The sequence below is a fragment of the Rhinatrema bivittatum genome, chromosome 11, assembly GCF_901001135.1.
Source record: "Rhinatrema bivittatum chromosome 11, aRhiBiv1.1, whole genome shotgun sequence".
Classification (NCBI taxonomy): Eukaryota; Metazoa; Chordata; class Amphibia; order Gymnophiona; family Rhinatrematidae; genus Rhinatrema; species Rhinatrema bivittatum.
In genome coordinates this window covers 75,746,004-75,766,616 of record NC_042625.1, presented here as the reverse complement: position 1 = coordinate 75,766,616, position 20,613 = coordinate 75,746,004, and the positions used below count along the sequence as shown (strand labels likewise).

The 20,613-nt window shown below is 46.0% G+C and overlaps 1 protein-coding gene across 1 annotated transcript in view; it reads right to left on the bottom strand.

Annotated features, from left to right (window-relative positions):
- Nucleotides 1–208: 208 nt before the first annotated feature.
- HNRNPUL1 (heterogeneous nuclear ribonucleoprotein U like 1) overlaps nucleotides 209–20,613 on the bottom strand; it is a 173,085-nt gene continuing 152,680 nt past the window's right edge. The window contains exons 14-15 of the mRNA XM_029571581.1: nucleotides 11,483–11,749; nucleotides 209–2,422 (exon numbers count right to left, since the gene is read on the bottom strand). Coding sequence (XP_029427441.1) covers nucleotides 2,276–2,422; nucleotides 11,483–11,749 — 414 coding nt within the window. The 3' untranslated portion in view covers nucleotides 209–2,275. The remainder of the gene's footprint in view (nucleotides 2,423–11,482; nucleotides 11,750–20,613) is intronic.

Below are 20,613 nucleotides of genomic sequence, written 5' to 3'. Positions count from 1 at the left end.
AAACATACAATTTAACTAAGGGGGCCTAAAGTTTTGCATACAACTGTATAACACAATATAATTTTATTGAGTGTACCTAGAATTGGTTCATTCTTAATTTCAGTCACCCTGTTTTCCCATTTCTTATGGGCCTCTACCCCCAAATCATCCAAGCTAGAATTCCCACACGATAGCATTGCCACCAAAACCATTTTCTCTAACACGAGGATCTGTAAAACTTCCAATTTTTATTGTGGCAAATTTCATGAGTCTGAAATTAAATTTAGGTCCCACTTGGAAGTTAAGACATGTTCAGTAACTAAAGTCAATATAAAAATGAATTAAAGATATAATTGCTTCTATGTGAGCTGAGCAGTTACAAGTACCCTTCGCCATACGTATTACCACATTATCTTTTTCCCACCTCAAAGGCATACTGATTTAACTTGACTTCTTTAAGCTCAATCTATGCTACAGTTACGAAGGGAGGCGGCACTAGGGTGGTCTTTTCTTCTACCAACCCAAGCCTTTTGAACACAAAAAGCAGTAGTATGACATACAGAAACTCAGCACAAAATGCAATTTTTTTTCCTGATGAATAATTCATTCCTGAGAAGAAATAAATGTAGCTCTAGACAGCTCCCCTACTAAGACAACACAAACAGCTAAAGAGAAACCTGGGAACAGAAAGCCGAACCCAAAGTGAAAAACAGGAACAACTAACATGACCTTAGGGGAGTTTTTTTTTCTGAAGCAGATATGACCTTAACTAGAAAAGGCACTTTTATGATCAAAACAATCTACACGAAAAATAAAACCTAGAAATAAGACCAAAACAGAAGACAACTACTAATAAAAAACAAGCAAGCTGATTGTTTTGCGATGCCAAAAAAAAAATAGAATTCATAATACATAAGTGAATTTGTTTTTAAAGTTCAATATTCACTTTCTCCAAATACAAAAAGCTGTTACAACTCAACACAATAAGCATGTGCGAAGTTTACAGAACTCAGACATTGTATAAAAGTTGCACATTTTAGATGATCTTTCCCCTGTATTCAAAGGAATCATTTATCCTGATGAAATATTAACAGCGGTTAAACACAGTAAAAAGTTACATAAAATTCTTTAAAAAAATCATAATTACCATAAAACATGTCTTTCCGCTATCTTATTTCCTTAAATGAAGCAAGTAGAGGACAGAACATCTGCATGTGGAATTTACACAGAACTGGGAGACAGAAAACAAGCAGGCAGGAGGGGCTCACTTATAGGCCAGATTTGGCTTGTAGCTATTTTAGACTTGAAAGGAAAGGAGCAGAGAAAACCCCCTTCAAATATTAAAAAAAAAAAAAAAAAATTAGAAAAAAAAAAGGGGGGGGGGGGGGAAGGAGGAGGAGGATACATTTTTACTTGTATTCTAGATTCCATCATTTTCAAAATGAAATATTTATTTTTCAAAATGAAATATTTAAATTTTTTGAGAGATGTTAAAACATGTGTACTGGAAAAAAGGAGAAAGCTGAAGGTATAACATATCAGTTTCCAGCATTTCACCAAATGCTGCACCATTGCTGCTTTGCACTGAAGTAGTCCCACCTGCTTTCTTTCTGATGCATCAAGAGCAGACAGGCTTTGAAGCTACAGAACACCTTTTCAACAAGCCAGCATTCACCAGTGAACCCCCTTCTGTCTTCATCCCAGTCTACAGCTGCATATTAGGTATCTATTTACACAACAGCAGAACTGCTGTGTGAACTACCCCCCACCTTCCAATGAGCCAATGACTGCTGTTCAATATGCAGGTCAGAGGAGCTCCAATATTGACAGCTGTGGTCCCCAGCATACCTTTTGGTGTCACACTACAACTAATGAGTTTTAGGAATGCTTCATCTTCAATAATGAAATCTGCTACATCTCCCTCCCAAAATATAACAAGAGAAGATCATCTCTATTTATAACCATATAAAGAACTGCTGTAACCTCTTCACCGCAAATTATTTTTCTGGCACCTAGATGCTTTGCTGGTCTCTTAGATGGGTCAACTCCTCAGCAGCAGGTTGAATGCCAGTTTGGGAGGTGGGATGGGAGGGGAAAAATGGTATTTCTCTAGGGCACAAAAATAAAATCAAAAGGACACACCCAATCAGAACAGTAGGTAAGGGGATTTTCCAATCCTCCCCTGACCCCCACCCACCCCAAGATCACCACAAATGACAATGGCTACTCAGTCATTTTAAACCAAAAAGACTGTCCAGCTGCTGCAATGTCCCCTGTAGTCTCCACTCATGCTGCCTCACTGTGTGCTGGAGCCTCCCTGTGAGCTTCCTGAATAGCTCCCGTAGTCATAGCTTGGGTAGTAGGGGTTCCACTGGCTCTGACTCTGACTCTGGCTCTGGCTCTGACTCTGGCTCTGATAGTACTGACTCCACTGCTGGGCATACTGAAAGACAAAAAAATGAGTTCACCTTTAATATATATTTCTATAAGGAGGCAAGCATGGAAATGGTAAAAGGACCTTGCGTTTTGGCTGTAAAGCATTCTTGCTGCTGTAAAAAGCCACCATATAAAAATGAAACATGCGCAGGCGTGGTAGTTCAGTGGCAGTGCTGTGCACTATCATGCAAACATGATCCTTAGTTTAATTTCAGGCAGATTTTCCACTCCCCAGGTTTTCTGGGGATCCTAAGTAGCCAGTGCTCACAGCCCATGGGAGAAGGGAATGAGTCATCACCCAACAGGCAGAGTAGGCAATTACCTTGCCACTGGAAGTCAGCCATGTCACAGGAATTTCTCCAGTAACTGTTCCTGTGCAGCTGAATCATTAGGACAGCTTATGCAAACTAAGGTGCTCCCCTTCCCCCCATACCAGGCACAAATTCAGGGAAAAAAGGAGGAAGCAGCAACTAGTTGACCTTCCCTAAAGACAACTGTAGAATTAGATTTGTTGCTGCTGACACTCAGCGGCCAGATTTAGGGACCATGATTGCAGGGGTTCCAGCCGAAGTCCATCATCACAATGATAAAAATAGGGGAAAAAATAGGAAAATTGATTCTTGGCAGTTCAAGGTCACCAACCCCTGCTTGCCCTACTTAACTGGAGGGGGGGGAGGGGGTGATCCTTCACAGAACCTGGCAACCCTGGGAATAATAATCCTTTCTTCGATTTCCTTCTCTCTAGTGAAGACAGCTTAATTTGCAAACAGTGGGTTATTCACCTCTACCAGCAGATGGAGATGGAGCAAAGCCAATGTCATGGTATATATACCTACCCCTGCTCTGACATCAGCCTGCCAGTATTCTCTTCAAAAGTCAACTGTGCACAAACTAATACTACTTGATTTTAACCATTAACAGACAGACAACCATTCAAGCACTCAGCAACAGGCAACACTGAGTGCAGCCAAAGAGTGTAACATCACTAATCTAAGGGCTGAAACTGACATTTACCAGTTATTCCCAGAACACAGCCACTCTGGAGGACAATAGAACCACAAACTGACAACCAAGGGCAGAAAGGTGAATTAACCTATTTTCACTAGAGAAAAGGAAATTATCAGGAAAGTAGTAATTTCTCAGCATTCAGACAGGTTAAATTATGACCAGTGGGATGTACCCAAGCTACTCCCGAAGAGAGTGAGAGGCTGCCCATGGTCTGACTGCACGTGCAAAGGCTGCGTCCTCCCAGGCCTGCACAACCAGACAGTAATATCTGGAAAAAACATGTAAGGAGGATCATCTCGCCACTTGGCAAATTTCGACAGGAAACAATCGAAGCTCTGCCCATGACACTTCCTGATCCCTAGTGGAATGAGCCCTAACCTGTTTAGGTAATAGGTGCTTAGCATCCACATATGCGGCCATGATAACCTCCTTAATCCAGCGGGCTATTCTAACCCGCCACACCGACTCACCTTGTTTATTCTCACCGTGGAGCACAGTCACCGTCCCGGGTGAGGTTCTATCCTCCAAAAAATATTTCCCACCAGCAGCCACGGGGGGAGGGGGAACATGTAAAGGAGGACATTGTGTGGCCAAGGAACTACTAGGGCATCGACTCCCTCCGCGCCATTATCTCGTCTGCGACTGAAACAGAGCGTATCCTTGGTATTTGTGTGAGTCGCCATCAAATCCATGTGAGGTTCACCCCACCTTTGACAGATCAGGCGCATGGCAGCATCGGACAGCTCCCACTCTCCTGGGTCTTCTCTTGGAGGAGAAGTCCATTACCTGCTATTAAGTTGACTTAGAAAATAGCCACTGCTATTACTAGCAACGGTAACATGGAATTGACTTAGTTTTTGGGTACTTGCCAGGTTCTTATGGCCTGGATTGGCTACTGTTGGAAACAGGATGCTGGGCTTGATGGATCCTTGGTCTGACCCAGTATGGCATGTTCTTATGTCTTCCTAAGAGATCTAAACACCTCCAAATAAGAACATAAATTGCCATGCTTGGTCAGACCAAGGGTCCATCAAGCCCAGCATCCTGTATCCAACAGAGGCCAAACCAGGCCACAAGAACCTGGCAATTATCCAAACACTAAGAAGATCCCATGTTACTGATGCAATTAATAGCATTGGCTATTCCCTAAGTAAACTTGATTAATAGCAGTCAATGGACTTCTCCTCCAAGAACTTAACCAAACCGTTTTTGAACCCAGCTACACTAACTGCACTAACCACATCCTCTGGCAACAAATTCCAGAGCTTTATTGTGCGTTGAGTAAAAAAGAATTTTCTCCGATTAGTCTTAAATGTGCTACTTGCTAACTTCATGGAATGCCCCCTAGTACTTCTATTATTCGAAAGTGCAAATAACCGAGTCACATCTACTCGTTCAAGACCTCTCATGATCTTAAAGACCTCTATCATATCCCCCCTCAGCCGTCTCTTCTCCAAGCTGAACAGCCCTAATCTCTTCAGCCTTTCCTCATAGGGGAGCTGTTCCATCCCCTTTATCATTTTGGTTGCCCTTCTCTGTACCTTCTCCATCGCAACTATATCTTTTTTGAGATGCGGCGACCAGAATTGTACACAGTATTCAAGGTGTGGTCTCACCATGGAGCAATATAGAGGCATTATGACATTTTCCGTTTTATTAACCATTCCCTTCCTAATAATTCCTAACATTCTGTTTGCTTTTTTGACTGCTGCAGCACACTGAGCCGACGATTTTAAAGTATTATCCAGTATGATGCCTAGATCTTCTTCCTGAGTGGTAGCTCCTAATATGGAACCTAACATCGTGTAACTACAGCAAGGGTTATTTTTCCCTATATGCAACACCTTGCACTTGTCCACATTAAATTTCATCTGCCATTTGGATGCCCAATCTTCCAGTCTTGCAAGGTCCTCCTGTAATGTATCACAGTCTGCTTGTGATTTAACTACTCTGAATAATTTTGTGTCATCTGCAAATTTGATAACGTCACTCGTATTCCTTTCCAGATCATTTATATATATATATTGAAAAGCATTGGTCCAAGTACAGATCCCTGAGGCACTCCACTGTTTACCCTTTTCCACTGAGAAAATTGACCATTTAGTCCTACTCTCTGTTTCCTGTCTTTTAACCAGTTTGTAATCCACGAAAGGACATCGCCTCCTATCCCATGACTTTTTAGTTTTCTTAGAAGCCTCTCATGAGGGACTTTGTCAAACGCCTTCTGAAAATCCAAATACACTACATCTACCAGTTCACCTATATCCATATGTTTATTAACCCCTTCAAAAAAGTGAAGCAGATTTGTTAGGCAGGACTTCCTTTGGGTAAATCCGTGTTGACTGTGTTCCATTAAATAATGTCTTTCTATATGCTCTACGATTTTGATCTTGAGAATAGTTTCCACTATTTTTCCTGGCACTGAAGTTAGGCTCACTGGTCTATAGTTACCTGGATCGCCCCTGGAGCCTTTTTTAAATATTGGGGTTACATTGGCCACCCTCCAGTCTTCAGGTACAATGGATGATTTTAATGATAGGTTACAAATTTTAACTAATAGATCAGAAATTTCATTTTTGAGTTCCTTTAGTACCCTAGGATGCATACCATCCAGTCCAGGTGATTTGCTACTCTTTAGTTTGTCAATCTGGCCTACTACATCTTCCAGGTTCACAGTGATTTCATTCAGTTTGTCTGACTCATCACCCCTGAAAACCATCTCCGGAACTGGTATCTCCCCAACATCCTCATTAGTAAACACGGAAGCAAAGAATTCATTTAGTCTTTCTGCAATGGCCTTATCTTCCCTAAGAGCCCCTTTAACCCCTCGGTCATCTAATGGTCCAACCGACTCCCTCACAGGTTTCTTGCTTTGGATATATTTAAAAAAGTTTTTATTATGAGTTTTTGCCTCTATGGCCAACTTCATTTCAAATTCTCTCTTCACCTGCCTTATCAATGTTTTACACTTAACTTGACAATGCTTATGTTTTATCCTATTTTCTTCAGATGGATCCTTCTTCCAATTTTTGAAGGATGATTTTTTGGCTAAAATAGCCTCTTTCACCTCACCTTTTAACCTCCAGAGATGTCACTTGATATCCAGATCCGCAACAGACAATATTCATCCACATCTTTTTCCCTGTCCAGCGTTGGCAGGGAAATCGATTGATTCAAGTGAAAGTCCAAAACCACTTTTGGCAAAAAGGACGGAACAGTAAACAGCTGGACCACCCCCAGAGTCACTCGCAGGAATGACTCCCGGCAAGAAAGCCTGCAGTTTGGAAACTACGTGCAGAACAAATTGTCACAAGAAAAACAGTCTTCAAGGTAAGTAACCTCAAGGAGAGGCTACACAGTGGTTGAAAGTTGGGACCCGCCAGAAAATCTAGAACCAGATTAAAGCTCCACAAAGCCACGGGCAACCGCAAGGGAGGACAAAGATGCTTCACCCCCCTTCAAGAACCAGGCCACATCTGGATGAGCTGACAAGAGTTCACCATTCACCTGACCCTGGAAACAGGCTATAGCTGCCACCTGTTCCTTCAAGGAATTAAGGACCAAGCCTTTAATCAGCCCATCCTGCAAGAAGTCCAAAACGAGTGGGATCTTAACCGAATGAGGATGAGTCCCTCGTTCCTCACACCAAGCCTCAAATGCAGGCTAAGGAGGTTGAGAACTTCCAAGCTCAAAGCAAGGTGGAAATCACAGAAGTGGAAAAACCCCGTTTCAGCTACTAAGCCCTTTCAAGGGCCATACCGTAAGACAAAATCAAGTTGGATCCTCATGAAGAATAGACCCCTATTGCAAAAGATCTCTTTGGCGTAGAGAGCCGGACAAGAGTCTCTGCAGATCTGCATATCACGGCCTTCTGGGCCAGTCAGGAGCCAACAGAAGCACCATCTCCGTGTGCCTCTTGATCCTCCAAACCAACCTGCCCTTCGGCCACTCCTGCACTAAAGCATTGATGCCCAGCTTTTTGGATCTGCCTGTGACTGAAGAAATGAAAAACCTTCGCATTGTGCGATGTTGCTAGCAAGTCTAGATATGGTAGGCCCCAGCAGCCCACCATGAACTGGAACAATTAATCTGACAATTCCCATTCTCCTGGATCCAGACTATCTGCTCTCACATTGTCTTTTCCTGCAATGTGGGAGACAGAGATCTCCTAGAGATGTACCTCCACTCATACCATGAGCTGGTCTAGAGGAGCACGCAGAGTGTGGCTCCGCAAACATTCTAGGGCAGAGATCTGAGCCTTCAGCGAATTAAAAGACAATCCTTTGTCTAAACCATTCTGCAGAAAGGAAGACATCATGTGGCCAAGGAACTACTACGGCATCGACTCCCTCCGCGCAGTTATCTCGTCTGCGACTGAAACAGCGTGTAGCCTTGGTATTTGTTTGAGTCGCCTCAAATCCATGTGAGGTTTGCCCCACCTTTGACAGATTAGGCGCAAGGCAGCATCGGACAGCTCCCACTCTCCTGGGTCTAGCTGTTATCGACTGAGGAAGTCCACCTGCATGTTAGTCGATCCCATGATGTGAGACGCTGCCAACATTGCTAGATACTGCTCCGCCCAGGACATCAGCTTCTCTGCTTTGAATGCTATGGGACAAATCCTGGTTACTCCCTGCCGGTTGATGTAGGCTACAGTCGTCGCATTGTTGGACAAGACTCTGACTGCCCGACTGCGCAAAAGTAGGAGGAAGCTCTGCAGAGCCAGCCGGCCCTTGTCTTGAGACGATTGATCAACCAGGATGCTTCCACCGGAGACCACCAGCTCTGAACAGAGTCTGGCATACCGCTCCCTAGCCAGTGAGACTGGCATCTGTTGTCACAACCATCCACTGGGGTATCTCCAGATTCACCCCGCGATCCAAGTTGTCCTGGGTGAGCCACCACGAAAGACTGATCTGGCAACGCTGGTAAGTGGTAGCAGTAGGTGGAATTATTCAGACAGCGGGTTCCGGCGAGACAGCAATGCAGCTTGAAGCGACCTCATATATGCGCAAAGGCCCATAGGACCAGTTCCAAGGTCGAAGCCTGCAGGTAATCCCAGACCCTGGGCACAGAAGCTTGCAAGAGGTGTCTGACTTAGCTGTGCAATTTGAGGATTCTAGCCTTTGAGAGGAACACCTTGCCCACTTGGGTATCGAAGTGAGCTCCCAAAACATTCAGCACCTGGGATGGGGTTAGATGGCTCTTGGCAAGGTTGAACACCCAGCCCAGAGACCTCAGGTGGTGAAGAACATCTACTGCCTTCGAGCATTGGTCGGCCGACTTAGCTCGGATGAGCCAATCGAACAGATAGGGATGCACCAGAACCCCTTCCTTCTGCAGGGCTGCCGCCACATGCACCAGAACCCCTTCCTTCTGCAGGGCTGCTGCCACAACCACCATAACATTGGTGAAGGTCCAAGGAGATGTGGCAAGGCCAAACAGAAGAGCGCAAAATTGAAAATGTTGACCTAGAACCATAAACCTGAGGTACCTCTGATGGTCCTTGCGAATCCAGATGTGGAGACAGGCTTCTGTCAGATCCAATGCCACCACATTCGCCCTTCTGTACAGCTGCGATGACAGAGCAGAGCGTCTCCATCCGGAAACGTGGCACTTTGAGAGCTACATTCACCTTCTTTAAGTCTAGGATGGGCTGAAAAGTCCCCTCCTTCGGGACTATGAAGTAAATGGAGAACTAGCACAATGGCCCCCAGACTTTGGAGGCACTCCAGGGTCTGACAAACAATAACCACTTTTTTTGGGAACCCACAAGGGGACACCAGAAACAGGCTGCATAGTGGACAAGCAGACTCTAATACATAAGCCGTGTTCTATCACACTGAGAACCCACTGGTCCGAAGTGATTTTGACCCACTCATAAAAAAGTCAGCCGACCCCCTATGACCGGGTCAGAGGAGTGGGCCGGCCAGAACTCATTGGGCAGCTTTAGCCCGGCTGGGCCCCTGCCCGTAACCATCACGGGCTGATCTACACCCACAGTAGGCCTGCGACCAGGACTGGAACCTCTCCGAGGTCTGTCTTTGGCCCGCGCTCTGCTGGAAATGTTTTAGGCCATAAAAACAAGAGCAAGCCAAGGGGAAAGCTTTCTGCCCCTTCGGCCTATCTTCTGAGAGCTTATGCACCTTATCACCCAGCTGCTTTATTAGCTGATCTAAGTCCTCTCCGAAGAGTAGTCTGCCTTTAAAAGGAAGAGCACAGAGTTGAGCCTTTGAAGATACATCCGCAGCCCAGTTACGGAGCCACAAGAGCCTCCTGGCAGAGATTGTTGACACCATTGTCTACGACTAGGTGCGAAGAAGGTCATACAAAGTGTCCGTGCCATAAGCGACGGCAACATTCAGGTGTTTCGCCTGCTTAGCCTCTTGAGGCTCCAAATCCTTGGCGCTGAGCAACTGCTGCATCCAGCAGAGGCCTGCCCTGAGCATGTAGCTACTGCAGACTGCAGCACGAATACCCAGGGCAGAAACTTCGAAAATCCTCTTAAAAACATGCCATACTGGGTGAGACCAAGGGTCCATCAAGCCCAGCATCCTGTTTCCAACAGTGGCCAATCCAGGCCATAAGAACCTGGAAAGTACCCAAAAACTAAGTCTATTCCATGTTACTGTTGCTAGTAATAGCAGTGGCTATTTTCTAAGTCAACTTAATTAATAGCAGGTAATGGACTTCTCTCCAAGAACTTATCCAATCCTTTTTTAAACAACTATACTAACTGCACTAACCACATCCTCTGGCAACAAATTCCAGAGTTTAATTGTGCGCTGAGTGAAAAAGAACTTTCTCCAATTAGCTTTAAAAGTGCCCCCTAGTCTATTATCTGAAAGAGTAAATAACCGATTCGCCTCTACTCATTCTAGACATCTCATGATTTTAAACACCTCTATCATATCCGCCCCCTCAGCCGTGTCTTCTCCAAGCTGAAAAGTCCTAACCTCTTTAGTCTTTCCTCATAGGGGAGCTGTTCCATTCCCCTTATTTTGGTCACTCTTCTCTGTACCTTCTCCATCGCAACTATATCTTTTTTGAGATGTGGTGACCAGAATTGTACACATTATTGAAGGTGCGGTCTTCACCATGGAGCGATACAGAGGCATTATGACATTTTCTGTTTTATTCACCATTCCCTTTCTAATAATTCCCAACATTGTTTGCTTTTTTGACTGCTGCAGTACACTGAACCGACAATTTCAATGTGTTATCCACTATGACGCCTAGATCTCTTTCTTGGGTGGTAGCACCTAATATGGAACTTAACATTGTGTAACTATAGCATGGGTTATTTTTCCCTATATGCATCACCTTGTACTTATCCACATTAAATTTCATCTGCCATTTCAATGCCCAGTTTTGCAGTCTCACAAGGTCTTCCTGCAATTTATCACAATCTGCTTGTGATTTAACTACTCTGAACAATTTTGTATCATCTGCACATTTGATTACCTCACTCGTATTTCTTTCCAGATCATTTATAAATATATTGAAAAATAAGGGTCCCAATTACAGATCCCTGAGGCACTCCACTGCGTACTCCCTTCCACTGAGAAAATTGTCCATTTAATCCTACTCTCTGTTTCCACCTTTTAGCCAGTTTGTAATCCACGAAAGGACATCGCCACCTATCTCATGACTTTTTACTTTTTCTCTCACATTTACCACGAGCACTTCCATGTCCTCTTTTCCGCTTTACTTTTAAGTCTTTGCCTGGTCAGGCTTCCAGGCAAAGCGTTCAACTGAGGGAGGGATCAAAGGGGTGTCACCTCAGAAGCTCAAATGGTGCGTCCAAATCTTATTTTGTCTCTTTTTTTTTTTTCCCCCTACAAGCAAACTTCACAAGAGAGCTGCATGTCCACCATCTGCTGAAGAGGAAGAATACTGGCAGGCTGATTTTGGGATAGTGACGTCAGCGAGTCAGCTTTACTCCATCTCCTGGTAGGAGTACATAACCACTGGTGTGGATTGGCCTGCCTGAGTGCAGAGGAAAGAAGAAATTAATTAGCTTAGCTACCAGTATTTGGCTCCACTTCCTGTGGCTTACCTGCTGATACTGGTTGTAGCTGGGTTGACTGTAGCTTTGTGCTGGAGCTGGGGCAGGGACAGGAGCTGGAGGTGGAGCTGGGGCTGGAGGTGGGGGTGGTACAGGAGCAGGAGCAGGAGCAGTAGGAGCACTCTGAGGCTGGCTGTAGCTTTGGCTGTAACCTTGGTTATATCCACTGTAGTTCCCATAGCTGTAATTCTGATTGTAGCTACTTCCTCCGCTGCTCTGACTGTAGGATGCCTGGTTATAGCTCTGGCTGTAACTAGGCTGAAAACAAAAATAAAGATGTTGAAATACTGAATTTTTCTTTTTAAACAAATTACAGAAATACAATAAACTTGGTAAATAACTATCAGCTGCTGCTAAACTGAAGTGATATGGTATAGTCCCTGCAGATGACTGTACTGCTTTTTATTGCTCTTATGAATTCTGGCATCTACACAGAGGAAAATTGGTTCTTACCTGCTAATTTTCGTTCCAGTAGTACCTCGGATCAGTCCAGGACAGTTGGGTTTTGCCTCCCCTCCAGCAGATGGAGACAGACTCTAGTCCTATACCCGAGGTGCCACCTAGTGTCTGCCAGTATTATACTGTACCCAAGCAGAAATTTAAAAAACCATAACGGCAGCCATAAAACCACTTCCCCCTGAAGACCAGAGGAAAAGAAAACACTGGAAATCTTATGAATGAATGAACAACATGCCCAAAACTTTTCCCTGAAAAGGGGGGCATTCAATAAAACTTGCAGAAAAATTGATCAGCTACCGGCCGAGTAGATTCTCCATTTTCCCCCGGGTGGGCGTCTGGACTGATCCGTGGTACTACAGGAACGAAAATTAGCAGGTAAGAACCAATTTTCCTTTCCCTGTACATACCCGGATCAGTCCAGGACAGCTGGGATGTACCAAAGCTTTCCTAACCAGGGTGGGACTGAGAGAGTCCCGCTCAGAGTACACTGTTCCCAAAGAACTGGGCTCTGGGGTCCGGACATCCAGTCGATAATGTCTGGCAAAGGTATGACGTCCAACTGTCTTAACTCCCTAGACTTGGAAGCAGGAAGAGCTAGGCCCGCCAAGGATGGGAGCGCCACCGTCTGATTCAAATGAAAAGAGGACACTACTTTCAGAAGAAAGGAGGGAACCGTTCGTAAAGAAACTTCTTCGTTAGAAATCCTTAAGAAGAGCTCCTGACAAGATAAGGCCTGTAGCTCCGAAATGCGCCGATACGATAGCCACGAGGAAAACGTCCTTCAACGCCAGATCTTTCAAGGTCGCCCGTGTCAGCAGCTCGAAAGGTGCATTACCAAAGGGCATAGAGAACCAGGTTGAGCTTCCACGAAGGACAGGGGTTCCGAATCGGAGGACGAAGATATTTAACGCCACGCAGAGAACGAACCACATCCGGATGAGACGCTAGAGCGAGGCCCTGTACCTTTCCCTGAAAACTTTCAAGGGCTGCCATCTGAACTCGTAGGGAATTGAAGGCTAGACATTTACTAGACCTGCCTGCAGAAAGGTCAGAACATCCAGAATAGTAGCTCTGGACGGCTCCACCGCGTGGTTCAGGCACCAGTCCTTGAAAATACCCCAAACTTGACGTAGGCTATGGAGGTAGAAGGTATACGGGACTGCGAAAGCGTAGTAATCATCTCCTCCGAGTAACCCTTATTTCTCAATCTCCGCCTTTCAAAAGCCATGCACCTCTGTGAAATAAACGGGACCTTGTCACAGCAGACTCGGGGACGGATGAAATCTCAGTGGACCGTCTACCGCTAGATTGAGAAGGTCCGCAAACCACGGATGCCTCGGCCACTCTGGTGCGACGATTATCACTTTACCCGAATGAGCCTCGATGCGGCGTAGAATCTTGCCAACGGCCATGGCGGAAAGACGTACAACAGAATGTCCTTTGGCTAGGGAAGCACCAGAGAGTTTACACCTACCGCTCCAGGCTCTCTTCGATGACTGAAAAAAATTGAGGAGCTTTGGCATTGCGATACGTCGCTAACAGGTCCATCGCGGGCCTGGACATCGGTTGAACAGGAGACTGAAAGCCTCGGAGAGTTCCCACTCTCCTGGATCCAACTGGTGGCGGCTGAGAAAATCAGCCTGCACATTGTCCACTCCGGCAATGTGAGAGGCTGCTATCCTGTACAGGTGCTGTTTTGCCCAGCTGATTAAAAGTTGAGCCTCCATCGCCAACGGATGACTTCGAGTTCCGCCCTGACGACTGATGTAAGCCACGTCATCGCATTGTCTGAGAGAATCTGCACTGATCTCCCCTCTACTAAGGGAAGGAGGGCCTGTAGCACCAACCGAATCGCTCTGGTCTCCAACCAATCGATCGACCAAGACGACTCTGACCTCATCCACTGATCTTGCACTACTGTTCCTCAAACCGCTCCCCACCCGGAGAGGCTGGCATTGGTGGTTACCACTATCCAAGAGGGAATTTCCAAATCCACACCCCGTAGTAATCTGGACACAGCCATCAAAGAAGATTGGACCGTGCCGAATCCATCATGGCTGGGAGCCTGACGAGAGGAGGATCCAGAAGACCGTGAGGCCCAAAAACAATTCCCCCGGAATCTGGACCTCTGAGGAAGAGAGCCACTGCTCCTGGGCCTGTCCTCTGGCAGCTTGTGGACCATATTCTCTCCCAGAGACTTAATCATGTCCTCCAACTGTTGGCTGAAGAGCAGCTTTCCCTTGAAAGATAAGGAACTCAGCTGAGCTTTTGAGGAGACATCTGCCGACCAATTTCTGAGCCAAAGGAGCCTGCGGGCCGAAACAGTGGAGACCACTGTTCTTCCCGACGTGTGCAGGATATCATACAGTGCATCCGCACTGTAAGTCACCGCCGCCTCCAAATGACCAGCCTGAGCCGCGTCGACTTCCGAAAAGGATGCCATAGATTGTAAGTGCTGCACCCAACGCAGGCTCACATGCAGAGCAAAACTGCTGCACATGGCCGCCCACACTCTTAGGGAGGAGGTCTCAAATATCTTTTAGGCTGTACCTCCAACTTTTGGTCCTGGAAATCTTTTAGGGCCGTCGCTCCCATGACTGGGATGGTGGTCTTTGTAGTGACTGCAGAGACTGCCGCATCCACCTTGGGTACCCTGAGCAGCTCTAGTGCATCCTCCGGTAGTGGGTACAACTTATCCATAGCGCGGCTGACTTTCAAACCTAGATCCGGAGTGTCCCACTCCCGGAACAAGAGGTCAGTGACCGACATATGAAAGAGAAAAGAGCGAGCCGGACCTCAGACCTAACATCACGGGATCCACCGCTCCCATACGCGAATCCTCCTATGGGACTTCAATTCCGAGCTCTTCCAGAATATTCGGGATAAGTGGACCCAATTCATCTCTCTGGAAAAAGCGTACCACCTTGGGATCATCACCGTTCACCGCAGAAGCGCCTCCCTGCTTGGACACCAGGGGCTGACCATCCTGGCCTGCGTCTACTCCCTGAAGGTGTTGCGGGGTAGGGTCTCCTCCATCAGATAGATCTGACGAAGACGAATCATCCAGACCTGATACGGATCTGAGAGGGTGCTTAGACTTAGTATCCCCCCCCCCCCCCCCCCCCCACCGGCGGGGACTTGGGACGCTTACGGGACGAGGGAACCTCAGAGACCTTGCCCCTCTTGCGTTTGGACGCTCTCCATGCCTTGAACATTTTCTGAAAAAACTTCACCAAGTCCAAGGAGAACGAGGAAGACGACCCATCTGAGGCCCCCTCAGGATCACTATCCGAAGTATCAGCCCAATCCTCCTGTGACCTGTGAGGCCGATGGACCTTCTCCGCCTCACAAACAGGCTGTGCAGACCCTGGCGCGGGAAATCCGCGGAAACGCGCACTGCCACAGGCCGCACCATGAGGCATATCCCCGGCCTCGATTTTGACTCTCACCGAAAAAAGAACTGCGAATGGACGGATTTCCCTGTCAAAAACAGGGCCGGGAAAGCGGCAAAAATCAACAAAAACAGAGCGGACGCACGGCCAGAGAGCCCCAAACACAATTATATATTTATATATATCTATCTATATTTATCTATCTATATATATATATCTATCTATATTTGTGTTTGGTATTTTTTTTTTTACCTGGCTGAAGACAGGCTGGCTGAGGTAAGTGAGCCGGGACCCCCGGTATCAGCCCTCGCTGCAGCAGTTTCAGGGTTCCCAACCCTCTGCTCTCCAGCCTCGAATACCAGGGGGGATGGTCCCACCAGGACCTGTCAACCTCCTGGGAGGCTACTCGCAACTGTCCGATCACTGCTCTAACCAAACTTTTTTTTTAATTTAAAGGGATTCTTAAACTAAGCTTCCCTTGTAAAATCAAGCGCAAAGAGACTAAAGTCAGACCAAATCCAACCCTAAACTCAGTACCTCTATCAGACACTAGGTTTTGCACCTCCGCCATCTGCTCGAGACAGAAAAATACTGGCAATGGGCACATCACACGCTTAAATATTTGGGAATTTATCTCACTAGCCACCCGAAAGATCTCTTTAGCTATAACTACCCGCCTCTCATTAAGAAAATTTTTTTTGATTTGGATAAATGGCATCGCTTGCCAATATCGTGGTTGGGACGTATAGCTACTGTAAAAATGTCCATTTTACCCAAACTACTTTACTTATTTCAGTCTCTTCCTATTGCTATTCCAAATGCGGCACTAAAACTTTGGCAAAGGCGCATCTTTAGTTTTATCTGGCGCAGGCGGCCACCGCGCATTCGGAGACAGGTGCTGTATCAAACTAGATTGGAAGGGGGTCTTAGCGTACCTAACTTTCAATGGTACTTCGTGGCGGGCCAAGTAAGACCCATTATTGAATGGCATGGGGAGCCGGTTATGAAGCACTGGGTCCTTATAGAGCAGGATAGGGTACCAGAGATGAAACTTGATGCAATGCCTTGGCAACCGCGTTCCACGTGGCTGGAATGCAAGGCTCTGTTGCCTACCACCAAACATACTTTATCCATGTGGGCTCAGTGGAAGACACAATTAGTGGGCTCTAAGAGATATTTTTACTTAACTAGTCTATATCATAATAAGGACTTTGGGCCGGGCCTCCCAGCCTCAGCATTCCATGCCTGGAAAGCCAGATCCCTAACTCGGCTGGCACACATATGGGGGAGTGATAAATTGCTCTCTTTCACTTCCCTACAGGAAAACTCGGGGTTACCGGCCACTGAGTTCCTAGCTTATCATCAGCTTGCACATTTTTGTTCCACCAATGGAGTGTCAGCGGACCTGTCTAAGGGGAAAACTCTCTTTGAAGGGTACTGCTCTAATCCACAGCGAACGAGGGGGTTGCTCTCAAAGATTTATAAATTACTAAATACTAGGATTCTGGCAGACACTGGTCATATCTTGGCGTGGAGTGTTGATCTCAAACGGGATATATCTACTCAGGACTGGGATCGCATTCTTTTATGCATTAGTAAAGCTTCAGTGTCCGCATTGCTTGTAGAAAATGGTTATAAACTTTTCTATCGTTGGTATATGACCCCTGATAGATTGGGGAAGATAATACCTGGGCATGATGGGAAATGTTGGAGGGGCTGTGATACCAAGGGTACGTTTTTCCATATGTGGTGGGCTGGGGACTGTATACAGCCTCTCTGGAGGAAGGTGGAATGTTGGATCTCTGAGGTGCTTGCTTCCTCGATACGTCTAGCAGCTGAGGGTGCCTTGCTGAGTGACTTTGATCGGGAAGCTTCCAAGGCTTGTTCGGCCTTTTGTACACAAGTGTGCATCGCAACGAGACTTGAAATTGCGCGCCAATGGAAGAATAAGCCAGGTGCATCCTTGGCTGCGGTGCAACATAGGACGGACCACATTTGTACCTTGAATAAACTCACAGCGGAAAAATATGGGAGGCTGAAATCCTTTCACCGCATTTGGAACCCTTATCTGGCCTGGCGGACTTCCTGGACATCCATATCTCAAGTGTGACTGTCATATCTGTTGTACCTGACCATTGTTGATGTGTTCTCTTTGTCTGTAGCAGTTTATCCCTGCAAATTCTGGTGGTTTGCCTTTGCAGGGCTGGGTGTGGATCCAATGTTATTCTATCCATACATGACACTTCTATCCAACTCGTTTCACTGTAACATTGATTCTGCATACTGTTGTTAATGGTGGTGATGGTGAGGGCTTTACCTTACTTAATCTGTTGCGGACTCATTTAGCAGAGGATCTTTGAGGGGGGGGGGGAAGGGTGGAGGGGGCAGAAGGGGGACATAAACCTGTGATGCATTCTATATTTTTTCTGTATCTTAAGGTTGTTGATGTACCTTACCGTTATATGCATCAATAAAAATTGTTAAACCTAAAAAAAAAAAAGAAAAATACTGGCAGACACTAGGTGGCACCTCAGGGGTGTAGGTCAGAGTCCGCAGTCTTTTTCTGTCTCCATCTGCTGGAGGGAAGGCAAAACCCAGCTGTCCTGGACTGATCCAGGTACGTACAGGGAACTCCCTAGTAGAAAGCGAGATTGGTTGCTGGCCTAAGAACATTTTAGATGTCAAAATTCCTTAGAGTTTGCTTCAGTTGTAAAATAGGTGGGAACAGTGCTGCAAGTTACCCAATTGTTGCTTTATTTTAAAAAGAACAAAATTCCACTATAAAACAAGTTGCTAAGTAGCAGCATCTGTGACTTATAATGAAAATATGAAGCATCATCAGAAAACTAAATTCAGCCAGCATCTGCTTTATTAGACAGCACAGGAGACCTCAGAGGCTACATATTCAGGAAGGGGTACTGGACGTTAAATAAAGGGAAATTTTATCTTACATAATTTTCTTTCCTTGAATCCTGCCATGCTAGTCCAGACAAGTGGGCTATACCTCCCTGCCAGCAAGAGGAGACTGAGAACTTCAATTTTTCACCAGCATCACTGACCTTTCAAAGTGGCATTTTAGAAGAATTAAAGTTATGGTAAGTACAATTTAGAGACAGTTTATCGAATTATAAGAATATCTAATTCTTTTACTGAATTTTTTTTTCATGGTTTGAAGCTGGGATGCCTACGGAGAGGAATTGTATTTTGTATGTCCTGCCCTATTTTGGGTCTTATTGGAATTTGGAGAGTCCACGCTATTCTGTCATGAGTTGTTCTCTTTTCTTGCAGATCAGTTGAGTTCTTCCGAGTACCTTGGGTACTGTTCCCATTTGGGGGTTTCATGAGCCGGTCTAAAGTTGTTAGGTTACGATTTGCTTCGCGCATCAGCCAGGACCATGGTGTCAGCACGACGTCTTTTGTGGTTAGGTTAAGCTTTGCTTTTTAAACAAGTACCTGTCCAGCAGCCTCTGAGTCCTGAACCTGGAGGGCTTCTTCCTAGGATAATGACTCGTTGGCAAGGAGCTGCTGCAATGAAAAATTGCTACATATCGCTGCCCGGATCGGATTCTGTCGAGAGGACAGAAAGAAAGACAGACAGGGAAGGGCGTCTGGACTGATCCGTGGTACTACAAGAACGAAAATTAACAGGTAAGAACTAATTTTCTTTTCCCTGTACGTACCCGGATCAGTCCAGACCGTGGGATGTACCAAAGCTTCCCTAAACCGGGTGGGACTGAGATAGTCCCGCTCAAAGCACTTGCCGCCCAAACGAACCAAACACCGGAGCTTGCACATCCAAATGGTAATGTTGAGCAAAAGAATGCAAGGACGACCATGTGGCGGCCGTGCAAATCTCCTGCGGGGAGACCGAAAGGCACTCCGCCCAAGAAGTAGCTTGGGAACGTAGCGAATGAGCCTTGAGGCCCTCGGGAACCGCCCGATCTTGGCAAAAATAGGCCGAGGAGATCGCTTGCTTCAACCACCGCGCAATAGTGGGCATAGAAACCCACTCCTGAGGACAAAAGGATGGTCCGAGAATCCACTTGGCATCTGGTTTACGAAGATCGCCCCCAATCGGATCCGCAATGTCCTCTGGGGAAAAGGCAGGAAGTACTACCGATAGGTTAACATGGAAGTTGGAAACAACCTTTGGCAGGAAGGAAGGGACAGTCTTGAGGGATACCCCTGAATCAGAAAAGCGCAAGAAAAGTTCCCGACAGGACAACGCTTGAATCTCGGAGAGCCGTTGAGCGGAGGAGATAGAGACTAGGAAAACAGTTTTGAGAGTAAGATCTTATAGCGTAGTGCGACAGAGAGGCTCGAACGGAGCTGCACAGAGGGCCCGAAGGACCAAGTTAGGTGTCATAGTGGATAACACATTGAAATCGTTGGTTCAGTGTGCTGTGGCAGTCAAAAAAGCAAACAGAATGTTGGGAATTATTAGAAAAGGAATAATGAATAAAACGGAAAATGTCATAATGCCTCTGTATCGCTCCATGGTGAGACCGCACCTTGAATACTGTGTACAATTCTGGTCGCCGCATCTCAAAAAAGATATAATTGCGATGGAGAAGGTACAGAGAAGGGCTACCAAAATGATAAGGGGAATGGAACAACTCCCCTATGAGGAAAGACTAAAGAGGTTAGGACTTTTCAGCTTGGAGAAGAGACGAATGAGGGGGGATATGATAGAGGTGTTTAAAATCATGAGAGGTCTAGAACGGGTAGATGTGAATCGGTTATTTACTCTTTCGGATAGTAGAAAGACTAGGGGACACTCCATGAAGTTAGCATGGGGCACATTTAAAACTAATCGGAGAAAGTTCTTTTTTACTCAATGCACAATTAAACTCTGGAATTTGTTGCCAGAGAATGTGGTTCGTGCAGTTAGTATAGCTGTGTTTAAAAAAGGATTGGATAAGTTCTTGGAGGAGAAGTCCATTACCTGCTATTAAGTTCACTTAGAGAATAGCCACTGCCATTAGCAATGGTTACATGGAATAGACTTAGTTTTTTGGGTACTTGCCAGGTTCTTATGACCTGGATTGGCCACTGTTGGAAACAGGATGCTGGGCTTGATGGACCCTTGGTCTGACCCAGTATGGCATTTTCTTATGTTCTTATGTTAAGACTCCACGATGGGCAAATGGTACGAGAAGGTGGCTGTGTTTGATGCCTTTCAAGGACTGGATCACGTCCGGGTGGCCCGTTAGGGGATGGCTGCCTACCCAACGTCTGAGGGAGCCAAAAGCAGAAACTTGCACATGCAGA